The sequence below is a fragment of the Pipistrellus kuhlii genome, unplaced genomic scaffold, assembly GCF_014108245.1.
Source record: "Pipistrellus kuhlii isolate mPipKuh1 unplaced genomic scaffold, mPipKuh1.p scaffold_m20_p_32, whole genome shotgun sequence".
Taxonomy (NCBI): domain Eukaryota; kingdom Metazoa; phylum Chordata; class Mammalia; order Chiroptera; family Vespertilionidae; genus Pipistrellus; species Pipistrellus kuhlii.
Genome location: NW_023425532.1, coordinates 2,257,700 through 2,279,511, shown reverse-complemented (window position 1 = coordinate 2,279,511; position 21,812 = coordinate 2,257,700). Strand labels below are relative to the sequence as shown.

General features: G+C 41.9%; 1 protein-coding gene across 2 annotated transcripts in view; it reads right to left on the bottom strand.

Moving 5' to 3' along the window:
• The window catches only part of SLC9A7 (solute carrier family 9 member A7), a 102,662-nt gene that overhangs the window by 13,547 nt on the left and 67,303 nt on the right, over positions 1 to 21,812 (bottom strand). Inside the window, exons 8-14 of one of the 2 annotated variants that reach the window (XM_036460547.2) lie at positions 21,260 to 21,365; positions 20,753 to 20,841; positions 20,548 to 20,661; positions 17,522 to 17,633; positions 14,142 to 14,295; positions 6,536 to 6,595; positions 3,178 to 3,241 (exon numbers count right to left, since the gene is read on the bottom strand). In XM_036460547.2, the coding sequence (XP_036316440.1) occupies positions 3,178 to 3,241; positions 6,536 to 6,595; positions 14,142 to 14,295; positions 17,522 to 17,633; positions 20,548 to 20,661; positions 20,753 to 20,841; positions 21,260 to 21,365 (699 nt within the window). The remainder of the gene's footprint in view (positions 1 to 3,177; positions 3,242 to 6,535; positions 6,596 to 14,141; positions 14,296 to 17,521; positions 17,634 to 20,547; positions 20,662 to 20,752; positions 20,842 to 21,259; positions 21,366 to 21,812) is intronic. The other variant, XM_036460548.2, reaches the window with a different exon arrangement.

Below are 21,812 nucleotides of genomic sequence, written 5' to 3'. Positions count from 1 at the left end.
TGCTTTCCCATCAAATGTCACTTTTCTGTTTGTTTTTAGAAAGATCATTTACAAAAGGAGGTAACACATAAGGAACTGTTTGACATTGAAATTGGGTCTCAAAAGAACTGGTGGCCCAGAAAGAAATTCACTACAGACTGATTCATATGCCTCTCAGCATAACGATTATAGCTTGTCTCATTTTTTATTCTTATATTTCCAGTAGGACATGATCTCACTTATCTGGGGGAAATGATGAACAACATAGACTAATGAACAAGAACAGACCCAGAGATAAGGAGCCATGGGTCAGATTGTTGGACCTCAAAGGGAGGGTGGGGATAAAAGGGAGAGATCAACCAAAGGACTTATATGCACACATATGAGCCTACCCAGTGATCAAGGACAATAGGGGGGTAGGGGCATGAGTGGGGAGTGGTGGGGGATTGAAATGGGGAGGGGGGGTTGAGGACAAATATGTGATACCTTAATCAATAAAGAAATTAAAATAATTAATTAATAAATAAAATGGGGGGGGGAAGGAAGTAAAGAGAACTGCCCTTTCTTTCCAATGGAGAACAAACATCTGGACTTTCTCCACCTCTCATTTCAGTTTCATGACAACATGGAGTGTGTGATCTGGATCCATTTCAGGGGAAGCTGCGAGAACCCAGGGTTTCACCCAAAAATGAGAAGCCCATTTATTTCCTTGTTTGACTGGTTCACATGACCACTGAGTACTCCCAGCACTGCCGTCAGTGGCTCACTGTACCAAGGTCAGGCCGGGAGGATTTAGAGAAAGGGCTGTTTCTGCACAAGGGCATGAGTCATTTTTTGTCCTGAGGAACCAAACTTGAAGTTTAACTTCCCTTTAACTTTCCATCTTTTTTTTTTTTTTTTTTTTTTTTTTGATCCAGTCTTGACAGCAATCTTGAAATGCCAAGGGAACTGACTGGGAGGCTCCTGCATGACTGTGTGAGAGACTTGGAAGATGGAAAGTTTAAGGGAAGCTGTAACACAGCTTCTGCTAGGGCTGGGCCATCTGGCCTTCTCTGTGCAGGGCGAGTGGCTGTGCCCTTTTCCAGACAGTCCAAAGGGCCCTCCAGGGAGCTGTCAGGAACACTGAGTCACTGAGTTTACCCACCCAGGAAGGTTTGCCTATCTTAGCTGTCACTTCATGGACTAAATGCACTGCCAGATCCTTTAGCATCGTGGTCGGCAAACTGTGGCTTGCGAGCCACATGCGGCTCTTTGGCCCCTTGAATGTGGCTCTTCCACAAAATACCACGGCCTCAGTGAGTCTACGTTGAAGTAGTGGCATTAGAAGTAGTTTAAGTTTAAAAAATTTGGCTCTCCAAAGAAATGTCAGTCGTTGTGCTGTTGTACTAGTGAGTTTGCCGACCACTGCTTTAGCACTTAGGACCTCCTGCTTTCTCAAACATTTCCATGGAGAAGAATCAGCAAGTTTGTTACTAAATCTGGTCAGAAGCCCATTGTTTCCACGTGCAGTTCCTATGAGAAGTATAAGAAGTTCAGCTGCAAACCAACCAAATCATTTCCCACATTTCCTTTTACAGATGCGTGGGTCCAAAGGAAAGAGCAATAGTAAACAGCAAGAGGGCTGGGAGATGTGAACTGTCAAGATGAAATCTCTCTAAACCCTGGCTATCCAGCTGGAATTGGTCGGCTTTCCTTATAAAATTAATCTGGACTGGCAGTAGGTCTGTGGAGAATACTTTGGAATAGGGCAGTCATATCCTACCAGAGCCATAAGTAAAATAAAGACATCCATCACGCTCTTTGCCCAGGTTTTCTCAGGGTGAGTTTTCAGATCTCATAAACAGTTATGTTCTGAATTAGTTTCCCAGAACCCTGTTTACTGAAGTCCTTAATCACAGCAACTTTTCGAAAAGAACTTCTCATTGAAACCACATGTTCCCAACTGCTGTGATGGCCAATTCTAATATAACCGCAAAGGTCTTCGGGAGCACAACTGGGGTGGGTAACAAATCTCCAATGTAGCTCATTGAAAACTCTTCCCCAAATGCCCAGAGCTTTCAAAGGACATGGCTTTGTGTTCATTAAGAGACATAAACACCAAGGGTCATAAACACCAAGAATGCCTTATCTGGCTGTGATCATCCTCAAAGAGAAATGAATCAGAAAAGCATCCTCTGGCCCCCCTCACAGCACTGCATTTTGCAATACTTGTCACTTGGGATTTGGTTGATCGAGTCATTCAGAAGATCCGATGGAATCTGAAATATGTAGACTGGACTTGGGATGAAGTGCAATGATGTGTTTAATTCAATGCTGGCTGGAAGGAAAAGCAACACTCAACATGGCTTCACAGACAACATGTGCATGTGGCCAGTAAAGCTTCCTACTACACTGCTTCATGCCTGCACCTGCCCAGGAAATACCCCTTGAGCTCCTCAGGAACCAGGAACTATGCTCAGCCCTGCATGTTCAATGCTGGTCAAAATTGTTCTTGACTTCCAAGGGCAAATAACAGCATCTTGGAATCAAATTTCTGCTCTTATAACTCTCCTTTCCTCCAGTTGGCATGCTCAGGAAATGCCAGCCTGGGAAAGGAGCAAAACCTGGAGACAAAGTCATCCTTCCAGCCCCACAACCAGGGTGATATGGCAGCATTAAAACATGTTGACCACTTCATTGACATTCTTCCCATCAAGGGGTTATGGTCTCTATCCCCTCCCCTTAAATCTGGGCTGCCCCTAGCAACTCGTTATAACCAATGGAAACTCATAGCAGTGATGCTGTGAGACTTCCAAGGTTAGGTCAGAAAAAGGTATGGCCCTGGCCGGTTTGGCTCAGTGGATGGAGTGACGGCCAGCGGACTGAAGGATTCCAGGTTGATTCCAGTCAAGGGGAGGCCATTGCAGGCTCCTCCCCAGCCTGACCCATCTCTTTAATATGTTGTTTTTGAACACTGTCTCTGGGGTCAAATCCTGGCTCCATCACTTTCTAATTCTCTGGCCTTACATGACTCACTGAAACTTTCAGATTTCAATGTCTTATCTGTAAAATGGAATAACAGTATCTTTCTCACAAGGTCCTTGTCAAGATCACAGTGAGGGCATTCATGTAAAGTGCCTAGTGGGTAGTAAATGCTCAATACATTTGAGCTATTTTTAATACTATCTTCCCTGAGAAGAAACATGTCTTGTGACTTACCCCTTGTAAGACTTGAAAGCTGTCGTTGTTGGGAGGCGGGTCTTGATCTGGGTCAACACCAACTCTGTAAGTCACCAGGGAGAGAGACAAGGAGAAAAATGGAGAGCATTAGCTTGGACCATGGGGGCCGTTCTGGCTGAAAGTTGGCAAGAGGCTGACCATCTTCCCGAAGCAGAAGGCATGATTAGCTAGAAGAGGAGAAAGACTGTCATGCAAAGGTAATGAGAAAGAGGTTTTATACTCAGATCCCAGGGACAGGAGGGGCAATACATTCTGTGGGCTTACACCCTGAGCAAGGCCTCTGAGGAACAGCACCAGCTGGCAATGTTGGTCTGCCTTCCTGTGCCAGACTGTCCTAAAAATGTGGGTCCCACTGCTCCAGGCTCTTCCTCTCCACTGCTTCCTCACATCTGCCCTGCCCTGCTTTTATTTCCCTACCTTTTGTCACGAAACTTCTCATATAGCCAAGGACGTGTTGAAAGAATTTATAGTGAACACTTATATACCCACCACCTAGATTCTACCATTAATCTCTTGCTATACTTTATTACATCTCCATCTATCTCTCTATCACTCATCTTATATTTTTTGGGTGAATTCAAATAAAGTCACAGGCATCAGGACACTTCCTCTAAATACTTTAGCATGCATATTTAACTTTTTTTTTTATCCTGGTGCCTCCACATCTTCCCACAGCAGAGATGACCTGTGACTTATAACTGAAGACAGGTGATAAAAGCAAAGTGCCAAAATCCACTGATAGCAAATTCATAAAAGCACTATCTTAGCTTAGTAACATAACAACTGTTGCCCTTTGTGTCTGTTAATTCTTTATCCCTGTGTTTTCCTGATTCTGACACAGATAGAATGGAACAATGAAGGCGAAAATAAAGATGCCAGGAAAATTCTCTGTCTTCCCTCACTTCCTCCAGTGTCACAAAGAACAGATAGCATTATAAAAGGTAAAGGAAACACAGCTTTCAGCAGGTCTGATTGGAGCTTGAAGAGAGGTGCTGAATGGCCTTGACCAGGGCTGTTATCTCCAGTCCAGTACCAGGGTGCTGACTCCGGTGAGCAGGCAGCAGATGCACAAAGCCCTGTGGATGCATGTGGATGCATGTCTTACTTTTCCTCTGTTCCTTCCCTCTTCCCCACCTGTGATGTCCAGAATATTTCTTGAGAAAAGAGACTAATGGAAAAGGGGAATGGAAGACAGCACAGAAGCACCCCACCTGCACAACCAACCTCTACTCTCTTACTCCAGGCTTGTTAAGCACTAACCCAAGGTGCATGCCCCTGGACAAGGTGGGTACAGAAGAAAAAGTAACAGTTACCCCATATTTTGATGAAGGCAAAGCTTAAACTCACAAGATGAAGCCATGGATTCAGCAAACATTTATTAAGTACCTACTATGCCAAGCACTGTTCCAAGCACTTAGTTAAAATCCATAGTGTACCTAGTGTCAGATTTCCTCCCCATGGGCCTGAGGTTTCATGGGACCTTTGTAGTAAATTAGATGGGCTTTGCTGTGTCTATAGGCTGCTTCTAGGCAGGAGTTTTTGAGGAATGGAGTCTTATCCTTCCAATTGGACATTATCCTGGGATTCTGAGCAATAAATCTCACAGAGATTTTTTTATATGAAATCCATCTAATTCAGAGGTCCCAGGAATGTCCACAAAAGTCACACCAGAGCATCAATGCACCCAAAGTGTCTAATGTTCCAAAGAGGTAGAGGTCACCAACTGAATGTCTAGCTGTGATCCTGAACCTTCACCTGTTTGTTTGTTTTTTAATGTATTTTTATTGATTTCAGAGAGGAAGAGAGAGGGAAAGAGAGAAACATCAATGATGGGAGGGAATCATTGATCGGCTGCTTCCTGCACACCTCCCTACTGGGGATTCAGCCCGCAACCTGGGCATGCTCTGACTGGGAATCGAACCTTGACCTCTTGGTTCATAGGTCAACGCTCAACTACTGATACATACAAGCTGGGCTGACTTATCCTTATTTTCAATAAGCATGAGACAAATGTGGAAATCCCACACCAAATGAGAAAATAAGGAATAAAATGGATGTGTTCATTCTGGAATGATTAAATAAAAAAAATGAATAATTCCTCTTCTGGTATAATATGTACATTCTGAGTAACTATCATAAAATGCTGTAAACTTTCAGAAACTTTAGAACTTCTATAATTTAGAAGTTTAGAACTATACTTTAGTTTGAATGACCGAGGTCCTAAATAATCTGAGAGACATTATGCATGCACCTTCATACAAAACCTTGAACAACAGATCAGAATATGAATTCTCTCACATTCCAAATGTAATAATTTGTACTTTCCACTTCCTTCTTACAAGTGGAAAATCTCAAAGGAGGGGGTTTCCTCTGCAACTTAATCCATATCTAAGGTCAGATCTCTGAAAATAAACCTGTGTGTGAGTTTTAAACAGAAAAGTGTTAGAACCCAAGAAACTTAAACATGTCAATTAATTGTATGCGTGCCATTACAGTATACATCCAGGGCCTAGTATATCTCAAGATCCATGCACTGCGGCAGCTATATCTGCTTTCCTCGCTGTGCTCAAAGAGTGAAATACTTTCCCAATGCCAAGAATAGAGTAGAGTTCAAGCCTACTTTGCATTTATATTATTGAGCAGCACCCAAAATCAGACCAGAAGAAAGCATGCTGGTTAAAGATGTAGAAAGGAAAGAACATTAAAGTCTTCATTCTGATTGTCCAATATCACCACCCTTAAGCATAATCAAATCAAAAACCTGCATGCACACCGGGCAACAAATTGCATTAGAAGAGCCTTTAATTATCTTCCGGTTTAAAAACACCTGTTTTTTGTACCTTCTGATTCACCATGTTGAGGCACAAGTACACAAAAACATACTTAGAAAACTAAAATAGTACTTAATTAAGATGGTGTGAGCCATATACCAGCCATGGCTGAAATATAAAATTCTAGTTCTCTTTCTAAGTTGGAAGCCTTGTTTACTAGAGAATATGCAGAATTTTGTGGGGAAAGTATGGGTGGCTCTGCAAATGTGTTGCTCTCAACACTAAGGCCAGTTGTACAAGGAGACACCCGACAGCACTGTTCAAAATGTGGGGTAAGGAGACACAATCTCAGGAACAGATACATCAACCAGCTGAGAGAAAGAGTGGAAAAATCATTAGACTTGACCTGACCTCTTGCCCCTTTGCTAAAAGGGGCAGAGGGTTGGCACACACAAGAAGAAAGCAAGAGACAAATGGCATAAAGAAAAACATCTGTTAGAAAGAGGTTAGAAAGAGTGGGAAAGCCAGGCCAAGTTAATTTGTTTCTGAGGATGCCCTTGTGTCACCTGAAGTACTGCCAATGGTTTTCATTCTGGTCCTCTTCAAAGGGCTCCTCGACGCCAACTCTGGGCAGTAGAAGAAGGGAACATGAGTGTGACAAGGACAATAGGGGAGCCAGGGGCTCTGGGCACATTACCTGGACCACGTCCATCAAAGAATAGATGGTCTCACTTTAAATATAAATCCATACTCTTTCTTACACTATCCCTACCCTCTAAAACCTAGAGAGGCAGAGGAGCTGCTAAATTTACATTTAAAGCAACAATGTTAGGAGCCAGGTCAAATGAGGATCAATTTAGAATGAAGATAAGCCTCTCAAAATATAATGAAATTAAATCAGAGGAATAAATGCAACTCAGGAAATGAATTTCTGCAATTTTTCAGGAACTCATCTGTTTCATAGAGCAAGACACAGCCATACAAAAATAAAAAAAAAACAAAGTTGTTACTAAACACATATTTGCAGCATTTACACATATTTGACAGAAAGAACAAAAAGCACTATATTATTGAAAACAGCAACAATAGTTAGGAAGACAGGGATGGCCTTTTTTTCTAGATAAGTATGTCACATTGTCTATGTGTTCAACCTGAAGGTCAGGAACCCAACTTCTGCTCTTCTCTTTACCTCGTGACTTTAGAACTGGCATGGTCCATTTTCACCTTCCTTAATAATTGCTGGCTTCTTCAGAGTGCATTTACATTTCACTGTTACATGAAGAGCAAGATTTCACATACTTGGCACTATTGATATTTTGGGCGCTGGCCTTTACTCACCCGTAAGCACTGGGGTGGGTACCCCGATGCAACCAAAAATGTCTCCAGACATTGCCAAATGTTCCTGGGGGGAAATTTCCCTCAGCTGAGAACCACTGCATTAGATCACGTATTCCCAATGGGGGAGAGGGGGATATTATCCCCAGGGGTGTGAAAATTTGTTCTTATAGGACAAAAACGTTTTTTAGAGATTACAATGATTTGTGCCATGGTATATAAATAAATATATACTAGATCTATGGTATTGAATTCCTTAAAAAGGAAAATAACAGTGGTACTAAAATTTTACTATGGTATTGAAACTGAGGAAAACATTTTTAAAGGCTCCGGGGGGTGGGGGCAATAATAAAAAAAAAAAAGGTTGAGAAACACTGTTCTAGACATGCCCAAATCCTCAAGCTACGAATCTCTCCTGAAATATGCAAGTGAAAAGGTGATGCTTCTTAAAGTGTTACTTTTAGTCCACATTCAGACTGTGACTTATCCAGACTATACATATTACTATAGTGTTAAAAAATACAAATTCCAGAAAAGCAATCTAGATCCCATAAATGTAAGATCCACTTGTAATAATAATAGTAATCATAGCAGTAGCCATAACATGATTATCAATGTTAATAGCTAAAATAGACTAAATGTCTACCATGTGCCAGATGGCACAGCGAATGAAAAAATTCCCTATCACATGTATTCATCACCACATTTTGTCCTCACACTATTGTCAACCCCATTTAACCGGCAAAGAAACCAAGTTAAATAAGTTGCCCAAGGTCATAAAGGTAGAATATGGTGGAACCAAGACTGCAATTGTGTCTGTTAGGTGCCAGAGCCCTAGCTCTTCACTTTCCAGGATGCTGCCTTTCATTACAATGTGTCATCTTGAAATTCCTTAAAAATATTCAGTTACAAATGCTACCCTGTTTCCCCGAAAATAAGACCGTGTCATATATTAATTTTTTCTCCCAAAGTTGCACTAGGTCTTATTTTCAGGGGATGTCTTATTTTCGGGGAAACACAGTATTACATAAAGAGCTCAGGGCTTCTCCCAGCCTTTATTCCTTAAGCCACCTTACAAAGAGCTTTATCATAAATTCTGTCTAACAAAATTATAGGGGACAGGGCTTCCTAACTCGTCCTTGAGTGATTGTATTCCTACACTCTCAGGTAGAAGGGTTACCTGTTCATTGGACTGTATGGGTGTGCGCCATTCCACGCCCCCCTCCCACCACCACCATAATCACCACTTCACGTGTGTGTCACCTAAGCTGGGGGCTCCAAGAAGACAGCCACCATGCCATCAAAATGCACTCAGGACACATGCTGAAATAATCCTGTGATCATTTTTTCTAGTTGCCAAAATTTTGTCCTTTGTGAATAGCAAGACTTGCATAAGAGACTAAGACAAATTTTATGTAGTTTGTACATTTACAGAAAACAATATGAGCATTTTGCCACCATGTTTTAAAATATTAATCACAAAATACCAATTGTAAAAGGTAAGTTGAATTTCTGGCAATCAGTGACCTGGCTTTGGACTTGTGGTTATATTTATTTTTACTTTATACACAGACTAGAAATTAGCCATGCTTTTAAATCACAGCTAACTCTCAATTATTTATCATTGAACTCTGAGTCCTACCCTGGGCTTCTGACTTCTGAGCAGGGCCTCTGTCAGCAGCCTGAAGAAGTAAAAACAAGCAGGTGTTGATCTTACTGAGGTTACAGAGGTCAAAACACCATGCTGAATTTCAGGGGGTTTCTGAATCACTTTAGAATAAGAATCTGGTTTATATAAATGATTATGGCCACTGAGTAACATAATAAAGTCACAAGCCAGAAAAAAAAACAATCAGTTTCATTTCCTTATTTTGGAGGGAATTTCTTTTTAGGTAATCTCTGTAAATTCCAGTATATATATACACAAACACACACACACACACACACACACACACACACACACACACACACACATATATATATATATATATATATATATATATATATATATATATATATATGCTGCAGTAAAATGACACTGTATTTTCCACCAATGACATACTTTGCTTCATTATGCTATCAGAGTAGAGTTAGACAGAAAGAAAGAAAGAAAGATAGGAGCAAAAGTCAATGAAATTGAAAACCAAAACAATACAGTAAATCAATGAAATAAAAAGCTAGTTCTTTGAAAAGATAAAAAAATATCAACCAACTTCTAGCAAGACAAATACACCACAACCAAGTGGGATTTACTTTAGAGAAGTGAGGCTGGTTTGATATTTGAAAATTAATCAATGTAACCCACCATATTAACAGGCTAGTCAAGAAAAACAATGTGATCATATCAATTTACGCAGAAAAAGCACTCGATAAAATTTAACATCTGTGTGTGATTTTTAAAATCTCAGAAAACTAGCCATAGATATAAACTTCCTCAACTTGATGACGAACATCTTAAAAACCCCCTGCAGATAACATCACACTTTATTGGTGAAAGACAGAATGTATTCCCCTTAAGATCAGGAACAAGGCAAAGATGTCTACTCACATCACTCTTATTCAACACAGCACTGAATGTCCTAGCCAGATAAAAAAATCAATGAGAGAAAATAAAAGGAACACTGGTTGGGAAAGAGAAATAAAGCCATCTCTATCTGCAAATGACACAATCGCCAAAATCTCAAAGACTCTAAAAAAAACCCAAAAAACAAAAAAACAAACAAACAAAAACAAAAAAACACCCCAAAACAAAACAAAACACTTCTAGGACTAATATGTAAGCTTGGCAAGGTCACTGGACAGCAGATCAACACACAAAAACCAACTGTGTTTCTATATCTTTTCAATGAACACATGGAAACTGAAAATAAGGTTGAATAATCTTTATAATTGCTCAAAAAGAAGAAATAATTAGATGTAAATCTAACAAAACATATGCAGGCATTGTATACTGAAAATTATAAAATACTTATAAAAGAAATAAGAGAAAATCTAAATAAATAGAGAAAAATACCATGATCATAGATTCAGAGACTCAACAGAGTAAAGGTGTCAATTCTTCCCAAATTGATATACAGGTTTAACACAATTCCTATCCAAATCCCAGCAAGATTTTTAAAAAGATATAGATAAGCTTATTCTAAAATGTATATGGAAAGGAGCTAGAATAGCTACGATTGTCTAAAAAATAATAAAGTGGAAGAACTCACTCTACCGGATGCTAAGTATATATATATATATATATATATATATATATATATATATATGCCTAAGCAACCAGCCAACCAGCCAGTAGCTATGATGCACACTGACCACCAGGGGGCAGATGCTCAATGCAGGAATGGAAACCACAGGCATGGAAACATGGAATAGACTAATGAATCTCAGAGGGAAAGGGGGAAGGGGGAGGGTTGGAAGAGATTAACCAAAGATCCTATATGCATACTAGAGGCCCAGTGCAGGGTCCCTTGGCCTGGCCTGCGGGGATCAGGCCAAAACTGGCTCTCCAACATCCCCCAAGGGGTCTTGGAATGCAAGAGGGCTCAGGCCAGGCCGAGGGACCCCACTGGAGCATGAATCCATACACCAGGCCTCTAGTATAACTATAGTTATCAGGATAGTGTGGTACATGTGGAGAGATAGACACATGAGAAAATGGAGCAAAAAAGAAACAGACCCACATGCATGCAGCCAACTGATGTTTGGCAAATGATCAATAATAATCTACTGGAGTAAGGATAGTTGTTTTTTTTAAGTGTGCTGACAACTGGATAGCAATAATCAGATAAAATAAAACCTGGATCTAAACCTCACATCTTATATAAAAACTAGAGGCCTGATGCATGAAATTTGTGCAAGGGGCTCAGCCCCTTCTGCCACAGTGGCTGCCTCTGCTTGGCCCCCTCTGTTGCAGCTTCATCCAGAAGGTCATCTGGAAGCATGTCCGGTCTAATTAGCATATGACAGTTTTATTATTATAGATTAAGTCAAAATGGATCACAGACTTAAATGTAAAGAGCAAAAGCAAAACACTTTTAGAAGATAATACAGAAAGAAATCTCGGAGATCTGGGACTTGATGAAGAATCTATAGACATGACAACAAGGGCACAATCCATAAAAGAAAAAAAATGACAAAGTGTCTCCTTCAAAATTAACATCCTCTCTATGGCAGACCCTTTTAAAAGGATGAAAAGACAAGCTACAACCTAGGAGAAAATGTTTGCAAACTACACATCTAGACTAGTATCTAGAATAAATAAAATATTTAAACAGATATTTTACCATAAAAGATGTATGAATGGCAAATAAGCACAGGAAGAGATGTTCAACGTTATTAGCCACGAGAGAAATGCAAATTAAGACCACAATGATGTACCCCACATACCTATTAGAACAGCTGGATTGAAAAAATTGTGATAACACCAAATGCTGGCAAGGATGTAGGGAAATGATCTCTCAGACACACAGTCATGCACATAATCATCTCTGACCCGTTGCTATGTGCTAGTGCTATGTTCTGAGTGCAATCCAATTATTAATTATATTAATACATTTACTGCTTGTGTGCCTCAGAGAAAGTTGCCCACACTCTCAGCTCTGGGTAGGACTGTTTTCATGTCCCATTTCTTTATTTTTAAAAAAAAATATATTTTATTGCTTTTTCACATAGAGGAAGGGAGAGGGATAGAGAATTAGAAACATCTATGAGAAAGAAACATCAATCAGCTGCCTCCTGCACACCACATACTGGGGATGTGCCCGCAAACCAAGGTACATACCCTTGACCGGAATTGAACCTGAGACCCTTCAGTCTGCAGGCCAACGTTCTATCCACTGAGCCAAACCGGTCAGGGCTCATGTCCCATTTCTTGAACAAGGTTATGAGAAGTGCAAAATGTCAAAAGTCAACTCTCTATTCTCAGTGGAAAATTATTTGATCCTGTATATGTTAGAGGAGGCAAAAAGGGACTTATAAAATAGCATTAAAAATTCAGTCTCTGAGCTTCCAGGGTAACTACTGGGTGACCAAATAGGAGCAGGAAGTTATCTCAGAGGTCACTGAATCCAAGATCCCCAACTGTGTGTAGGATAAACCTCCTTCTTGGTTCTTTTTTTAAAAAATATATATTTTATTGATTTTTTACAGAGAGTAAGGGAGAGAGATATAGAGCTAGAAACGTCGATGAGAGAGAAACATCGACCAGCTGCCTCTTGCACACCCCCTGCCGGGGATGTGCCCGCAACCAAGGTACATGCCCTTGACCGGAATCGAACCTGGGACCTTTCAGTCTGCAGACTGACGCTCTTCCACTGAGCCACACCGGTTTTGGCTCCTTCCCGGTTCTTAATCTGCTACACAGAACAAAGATGTCTCAAGTTTCAAGCCAAGAATCTGTAAATTTTCTTCTCTGGATTTATATTACCACAGATGCACTGTTTTCCTTAAGATTCATGCCAAGAAACTGAAATTCTAATAATCCAAATTTTACAACATAAAAAAGACCCTAACACAGCAAGCCTTCTTGCAGGCAGTCACAGCACTATAGTAGTTAAGAGTGTGGACTCTGTGGCCTGGATTCATATCCCAACTCGTCCACTTCGAGCTTTGTGACATTGGGCAAGTTATTGCTCTGTGCCCCGGTGTTCTCAACTCTAAAACGAAGACAATAGTGGTAGCTGCCTCATAGGAATGTTATGAGAATTACCTTAATATACATGTGGCATCTTAAACACCACCAGCAGCACGTTTTAGCTATTAAGTGACTATCACTGATAAGCCCCACAGAGATTCTGCAGATCCACTGCAGCTCTGAGGCTGAGACATGCCAGCCCCCAAATGGTAGAACTGGCAGTGGCCAGACCCCTGCCTGCCATCACTGTAAAAGGCCCCAAAGGGGAAGACTTTTCTCTCAAATTCCGTCTTCTCCCTAACTCCAAGGATGACTGCGAGGTCCTTTCCTCTCCTCTGAGCCGGGCATGCTTGGCAGCTATCAGTCCCATGTACTCTACATTCTAGAGAAGGAAACACAAGCTTTGCAACGCGTCCTTCACGCCTCTGTACCATCCACGTGTCACCCTCCACAGACCCAAAACTGAGGCAGGTGACGAGAGCTCCTCCAATGATGGAGGGTGCTCGCTTGGAGCTAAAGGCTCCCTGGGGGAAATGTGACAATGCGCTTTGATTTACTGTTGAGAGAAACTCAGGTCCAAAGACATGAGGGACTTGCATTAAACCAGAGCCAGAGGGGGGCTGCAGGTCCCTTATTCCCTGTTCCTACGTCCTCATGACCAGGGTGTCGGAGCTCAGCAGCCAAGTTTGGCGTTTACATGCTCTTTTAAAAAAGCAAACTCAGGCCAGCGCCCCTTCGTCCTGACACAGCAGCAAATCCACAGGCAGGCGACATCCCTGAGACTGCCACAGAGGAGGGGTCTGCAGGGACTATCACCTCTTTTATGCACTCAAGCAAAAGGAGGCACAGCAGTTACCTCCCAAAACAAAACTCTAATTGTGAACATCAAAACTTAATTGTGAAATGCCTATTCTCTCTCCCGCCACTTTAAGACTTTTTGGACTCTTGCTGCTCTAGAAGGTCCCGGTGTTTCTCATTCCTTGTGTTTTTACACCAACAAAATTTTTAATGACAACATTTTTTTTTCTCCCGGAACATGCAATACTCTGAATTTTTATGGTTTTTCCGTTTTAATCTCTCTCAAGAACAAAATTAAAAAAAAAACAAAAAAAAAACCTGTAGAAACCTTCCAGGCGCTGAGCTAAAGCACATCCTGCATGCCCAGAGTGGTGCGGACACAAAACCGGCCTCGGTTTCAAACCAACCTTATATTAAGCCAGGACAGCATGGGTGTTGTGCCTCCGCCAACGATCCAGACGGTGAAAAAGACAATGAGAAGGGTGGTCGTGAACATCATCTGGCGAGCATAGGATGCCGTGTCTCGGATGGCCAGTGCAAATGCCATTGCTCCCCTGAGGCCTGCAGGGACCAAAGAGGAAGATCTCCTGGTTATAAGGACACATGACAGCATGACCTCAAATCCACTGCTGCCTCTCGGGGCTCATAAACTAGTATTTCCGGAGCCAAGCTGTTTTATTCAGAAAGAAGAATCTTAAAGGAATATCATTTTCTCCTATTAGAAGTTTTCTTTTGCAAAATGTCCAAATGCAATGATAAAAACACTGCACTAGCCCAGCTGGTGTGGCTCAATAGTTGAGCATCAACCCATGAACCAGGAGGTCACAGTTTGATTTCCAGTCAGAGCACAGGCCTAGGTTGTGGGCTCAATCCTGGTAGAGAGCAAGGCAGCCAATCAATGATTCTCTCTAATCATTGATGTTTCTCTCTCTCCTCTCTCCCTTCTCTCTGAAATCAATAAAAATATATTTAAAAGAAATACTACTGTAGTGTGCACAGCACATTTTAGAATAAACTCTTGCATTGCTGAAATAATTCTCCTGCTAGTCATATAAAATCAAAAGAAATGTAAGAAATAATTTAAGCTCTCCAAGTCTGTGATCCAAGCATGACCAATGCATTACAGTCATAAGCATCAGAAACATGCTAGATATGACTATATCAAATGTGTACTTGTGGTTCATGTACTATGAACCACAAAACAGCTCAGCATTTCCCTAGCAAGGCCACACAGAGAAGTAACCATATAACCTGATCTATTATACATCAGGGGTTGGGAATTTGTTCTGCAAAAGGTGACAAATATTTTATGCTTTGAAGACCACAAGGAAAAAATTAAGGCTGTCATGGAGGTCCTTCAATAAAAGAGAGAAAACAAATTTTCACAAAATTTGATTGACAAAAACTAAGAATATAATAATATTAATTAGTACAATTCATTCTAATACAGGTCTACTACTGAAAAGAAAGGAATTCTTTGGGGTGCTTATTTGGGGTTCAAAGTTATAAGCATTCACCTGTGAAAGCCATTCCAAGCCCTATGGGTATATGAACACAGGCACACACAGATTTGGCTAAGCACCAACATTTTCATGTTTATCTTTCTGAGTTCTTTTGTTCCTTCCCCGTACCATGCTCATAATTTGTTCTATAGTTAAGACTGAATCCATGGTCTTTAACACATACAGTATTTGGTCTAAATTCCTATTCACCATGAGCAAGATTGTGTGTCTATGAGAATGAAAGTTATGCTTACTGTATCTGTTTATAGATCTTCTCACCTTTCCAATCATTTCATAATTAATCTGAGAACTTCACTACAATTTACAAAAAAAAAAGAAGTGACTCCATAAAAGTTATCTAAAAAAACTGAGCAAGGTTAATATTTTCTATTAACCCGTGGTAGTGAAATATTTATACAGATCTACCTTGCCCTACAAGTCAGTTATGTCATTGATCAATCGATCAATATTTAAGCCTCTAAAGAGATGTTATCTCAAAGAAGAAAACTCAGAGGATCAGAAAGAGACAACGTGTGCTGTATTTTTCTTACTTTTATTAGGTGAACATTGTAAGCGATATGAAAGTGAAACCTCAGGTAGGTTATGGCCTCAAAGAGTGAGCCCTCCCAGCAGAAACTAATTTTGACAGGAGATATCTTTAAACAGCGCTGTGTACTTCTCAGTCTTTTAGTACAGAAGGGGAAGAACCTGTTTTAAGTTTAGCTAGGTAACTGAGTTATGTCCAGTTCACTTTCTCTTTCTACCACCACCTTCCTAAGATGTGAGGAGTAACTTGTCACTGTCCTCCTCAGAAACCTGTTTCCCAGACCCTAAATAAACCCAAAAGTGGCTCAGCATTGCAGCTCCTCCTGGTCCTCCAAGAGTGGTCCTCCAACCAGCAGCAGCAGAGAGCATGTTAGGAATTTAAATACTTGAGGCCGCCTTGTACCCTCTGCTTTAACCAACCCAACAGGTGATCCAACGCAATCTAAAGGTTCATACCACTTTACATGTAATTTTCCTTCTCAACCTCACCTCCATTCTGCATTACCCCATGTGTCTTACATTTCTTGCCTTTCCAACCTGCTGCCTCCTGAAATCCATTTCTTCCAAGCTCAGTTCAAAGGTTACCCCTTTGTGAAGATGGGGAGAGGCCCCGCCTCTCCTCCTCATTTATTCCGTACCTCTTTGGTGCAGTTCACCCCCTTCTCTTCAGAGAAATCACGTTGCACACGTGTCTCCACCCACCCCCAGTAGACTGTGAGCTCCTTGCAGGAGGCTGGTTTCTGCATCCTCCACAACCTAAAACTGTGGCTTATAAAACAAGAACGCTCAGTAACTGTTTGTCAGAGTGAGAGGAAATCGTGATCGCAGGCTGTACCTTTAAGGGCAGATGCAAATGAATCCTAGACAGTGACTGCTTTGCTGAACAGGGCTAGTTGGTGTGGTTTCGGTATGACTCTCTGAGGCCCCCAAGAGCCACTGCATGGCGTTAAAGGGCAGCTACTCACTTTGCCTCCTGTACAGCCCATCCCTACCCCCCACGCAGGGTTATGTAGCCGTTTGTGCTACCATTTCCTTCCTGTGCTCTGCAGAAATGCTCTAACTTGGGTCTCATTTATCAACTCTGACGTTTACTACCATCTACTCATGCCGATTGTTCTCTCCTTCCTTTATGGTCACATAGTTCCTCGTTGTCCTTTATCTTCTCAGTGGCTTCTCCATATTTCCTAGCTTTGTAGTGAAGCGGGGTGGGTATCTGGGAGACAGTGTGAATGAGCTGTTGTTTTCCAGTTTGAGGTTCATCTTTCTTAAGAGTGTATTTTATTTCTTTTGCTCCATAGAAAGTCATAGTTAGGAGGACCTTCAATTTCATTATTTTACAAGAGAGGATACTGCAACTGGGGTGGAGATGTTGAGTGACACAGCCCACATTCTTTCTCATTAAACACCCATTTTATTTATAATTTTAGATCTGGAGCCCTTCTTGCAGATTAAGGGTTATGAACAATCCACTAGAGAACAATTAAGCACTTTCACTATCGCCCTTTGGGTGATAGAGACGAAATAAAGATGCAAATATTTTAGGGGATAATGTTAACATTTCGTGGTAGAATTTGCAACATAAATATTAAGTCAGCTTACCATGTACATCTGTCTACTCAGAATCCCAGGGAATACAAAAGACCCAGAAATTTTAATTTTTTTCTTTTTATGAACCTTGTCAATACTTTAATGCTGCCTGCTTTGTAACACCCATTTTCATTATTTTTATACTGTCTTACCTGAGAACATCATCATGTGTTGAAAATTCCAGCCAATCTTATGTCTTCTGCCCAAGTTGAGAAAGAAGGAGAGTGGGTAGATATGTGCAGCTCTGCCCAGAAAGATGGCAACCTGAGCACACGGTGGAGGTTAAGGTTTCAACAGGTTTCCAGAATGCCACCATCACAACCTCTGGTTGAACAGAGAATGTCAGGAATACCATGACATCTCATTATGATCAGGAGAATTGCACAAAGAAGCCAGGCTGTCTAGTTTCCCTCAAACAAGTGTCAAAAACAAGTTATATTCAATTGACCAACTTTCCCAACCTTCTGTCCCACTGAGGTCATTCCTAGCACATTAAATACACCATTGTAAATTCCTGGTTTAATTATGCTGCTATGATCAATACAGTCTATCTTAAAATGAGTCCAGAAATAAGCTAAGGTCCCATGGAAGGGGTGGGGAGCTGAGAGAGGCAAACAGTGTGTTGGGGTCTTTTGGAAGAAAAACCATAAGAAGAAAGACTTGCTAACCTCTGAGTCAAACTATGAAGACAAAGTTTGCTGGGTAAGCTCATAAGCTGTGGTTGGAAGTAAACACCAGGGCCCTGAATGACCCGGAAGATCTACTGACAAGGGGTGGGGAAACTTGAAGCATTCATAATCCTAAGACAGCTCTAGCTGGTTGCTCCGTGGTTAGAGTGTCAGCCCGCAGACTGAAAGGTCTCAGGTTCGATTCCAGTCAAGGGCTCGATCCCTGGCCCCAGTTGGGTTTAGGACACGTGCAGAAGGCAACCAATCCACGTGTCTCTCTCACTTCAATGCTTCCCTCTGTCCCTTCTACTCTCTAAAAATCAGAGGAAAAAATATCCTCGGATGAGGATTACCAAAAGAACAACAGAAAACCCCACATACTAAGACACCCTCATGTTCCTCACAAGAATCAACCTGGGAAGACTCTTCCACTTCGGTGGCTGAAATGTCTTCCAGAGATATGCGAAGTGGAAAACGAAGTGTGGAAGAGGAACTGTACTGCGGAAACCAAAGAATTCAGGGAAACCAGTCATTCGTCGCTTGCTGAATTTAGAACAGAGCCCAACAGAGAGCTCCACAGAGAGTGCACACAGCCCCCATCACAGAAGGAAAGCACCGTGGGAGCCAGAGGAACAGGGAGCTTCCGTTTCGGCAAAGCACCAGCTGCCACAGCTGCAGCTGTATCAGACACAAGCACGGGCAGAGCTATCTTCTGCCTTCCCCAGGGTAAAGCGCTGACTAAAAATTTTCTTCTTTTATCTTTCTTTTGTGTTTTGTTTTTAACAAAAGGGAAACAAGTCATGCTTATAAAGCCCATTCTACTCCAGAAGCCATGCAGAAGTCCTCCGTGGTAAGCAGCCTTCAGGATTCACAAAGGACCTGGCTGGCCCTCCTCCAGGGTCCTCATCTGTAAACAAGGGCTGGGCTCACACTATCTCTCACAGGATGCTGTGCTAGGAATACAAATCAAAATGGCATGCAAGGTCTTTCCTCATCAAGAAAAACAACACTGATCCCTCAGTATTCTAGCTGTTGGATTTTTAAAAAATATTCTTACTGATTTCAGAGAGGAAGGAAGACAGGGAGAGAGATAGAAACATCAATGGTGAGAGAGAATCATTGATTGGCTGCCTCCTGCACGCCCCCTACTGGGGATCAAGCCCGCAACCTGGGCATATGCCCTGATGGGGAATCAAACTGGGTCCTCCTGATTCATGGGTCAATGCTCAACCACTGAGCTACACAGGCTGGGCTAGCTGTTAGTTTTTTGACAGTCAATCCAAGAAATGAACCCCAATGGAAGCAGACAACACTCTGAGTGCAGGGATTCTAGTGTGGCATTAGACCAATGGTCGGCAAACTGTGGCTCTTTGGCCCCTTGAGTTTTTAGCAAAGGCCAGCTTAGGAATACCATAATTAAGTTAATAACAATGTACCTACCTATATAGTTGAAGTTTAAAAAACCTGACTCTCAAAAGAAATTTCAATCGTTGTACTGCTGATATTTGGTTCTGTTGACTAATGAGTTTGGCAGCCACTGCATTAGACCACCACCGCCATCTAGCTGCTTGCTGAGTATCACTTATTCCTGCACCAGAAATAAAAACTGAGAAGGAAAAAAAAGGGCTTTTTTTTTTTTTTTTTTTTTTTTTTTTTTTTACAGCATCCCAAGACCTAAGGATATCCATGAGACCTTGGAAAAAGCAAAAGCGAATGCCCAGCGATAGAGAACTCCTGCTCAGGATTGGAAAGTCCAGGCTGAGCTGGATTGCTACTGTTCCAACCTCAGAAAAGTTCATTTGAATCAAAACAGCAGGGTCTGAGGCCAAGCGAGAAAAGCCCTCAGCTGTTGATCTACTGCTGGGTAGTCACATCTCTCCTCACTTGACAGAAGCTACCTCTCAAAACCGTCTCTCTCTTCCAAAACAATCGCACTCCCAGTAGGACAAACTCAAGGAACCCAGTGTTTTTCCATTTGATTTTTCCTTCCTCTCCCTTTTCTCTTTCTGGGGAAAAAAGTCTTTTCCACGATGGTATGTTAAACTTGGGTAAAAGTGTGCTTATTGCCTTCAAGCTTCCCTGAGCTGCCATACCAGTGTGCAGTCAAGAGCAAGAGTAACAACCTTCAGGTTTTCCAAATGGGGAACTTCCCAGATCGGAATTCACTGGGCAAAGACATAAAGATAGTTCTGGGGACAGACTGGTTGCCTACTGTTCGGTCCACTAACAAGGGCTCTTTACAAAACAAACTGCTTCCTGCCAAGCACCAGTGTACCAGAAAGGCCATCTTACACAGAGAATGCAGAAACCCATGCCGGTCCGTTGGATCAAACATTCAGCTTTATGAACCTTGTAAGCTTTCTTTTCTCTCATCATAAAAATACCATGAACTCACACTGGCTCCGCCACCCACCCTACACAGAAATTATTACTATAGCTTCCTCAGCAATGGTGACATCTCTGTCTAGAAAATAGTGGATCGGGGTGGGGGGGGGGGGAGGAAAGGATACAAAAGCTCCAATGATGAAAATGGGGCTGAAAACGTGCTTCTGGAAGGTGAACAGCGCCAGGCCCATGTAGGAGAAGATGAAATTCTCTGCCAAGAAGTGTAACACCTCAAAGAGCTGCAGGGAGAGGGAAAGGAAGCATGAAACCCTCGGATCCTCTCCCCTTATAGTCACATAGAACTGGTGAGGTCCCAGGGCTCTGGCTCACCTGCTTCGTCCGACTTCTGGATTCCACCGACAGGTTGTTGTAGGTGTAATGGGCTTGTGTGATTCCACAGAAAAGGACAGCCACAACACCTAGCACGAGAGGTGTTATTTAAATTTTTTAAAAAGCAAAGGAACAAATACATATCTATCAACAAGTGAATCTGAAAGTCAAGTGGATTAAAAATCTGAGGAACAGAATAAACTGGTGAATATAATAGAATCAGGGGCATAGAATGGGAGGGAATTGATAATTCTCAGGGGGAAAGGGGTGTCTGTGTGGGGGGTTCGGGAAGAGACTGGACAAAAATCATATACCTATGGATGAGGACAGTGGGGGTGGGGGGAGGTAAGGGTAGAGGGTGGAGTGGGGACCAGGTGGAGGGGGGGAGAAACAATTGTAATAATCTGAACAATAAAGATTTACTTAAGAAAAAAAAGAATTCTTCCCTTCTGTCAAGCTCCCAGACACAGCGAGGGGAATGGTGGCCCGAGGGGAGAGAACACCCACCTGTGAACCCGCAGGCCTCTGCCAGGAGGAAGGTGCTCCAGGACATCAGGAAGAAGAGCGCTGTCTCCAGTAGGGGGAAGCAGTGCAGCTTGGTGAACTTGGTCACGTCAGCCTGCGTCAAGGAACGCATCACCGGAAACAAGTACCAGTGTCACCAAGAACCACATCCTATTAGCCCAGGGTGCTCTTCCTAAGGGCTGTCCTTTCCCCTCCACTCTTCTTTTGGGGTCCCACATGGGCTGCTTGCTTTTTAAAGGAATAGAAATCAAGCTTTCCAGTAGAAGAGAGATTACCAAGGGCTGAGAAAGGAGGAGGATGTTGCTTAAGGAGTACACAATTTCTGTTGGGAATGATGACAAAGTTCTGGAAGTAGATACTGGGGAGAGTTACCCAACACTGTGGTTGTACTTAATGCCACTGAAATGTACACTTAACGTGGTTAGAAGGGCACATTTTATGTTATATACATTTGACTACAATTTTTTAAAAATGAGTAATGTCAAATCCCAAACACCATCGAGTTGTACGCTTAAAAGGGTGAATTGCACAGTTT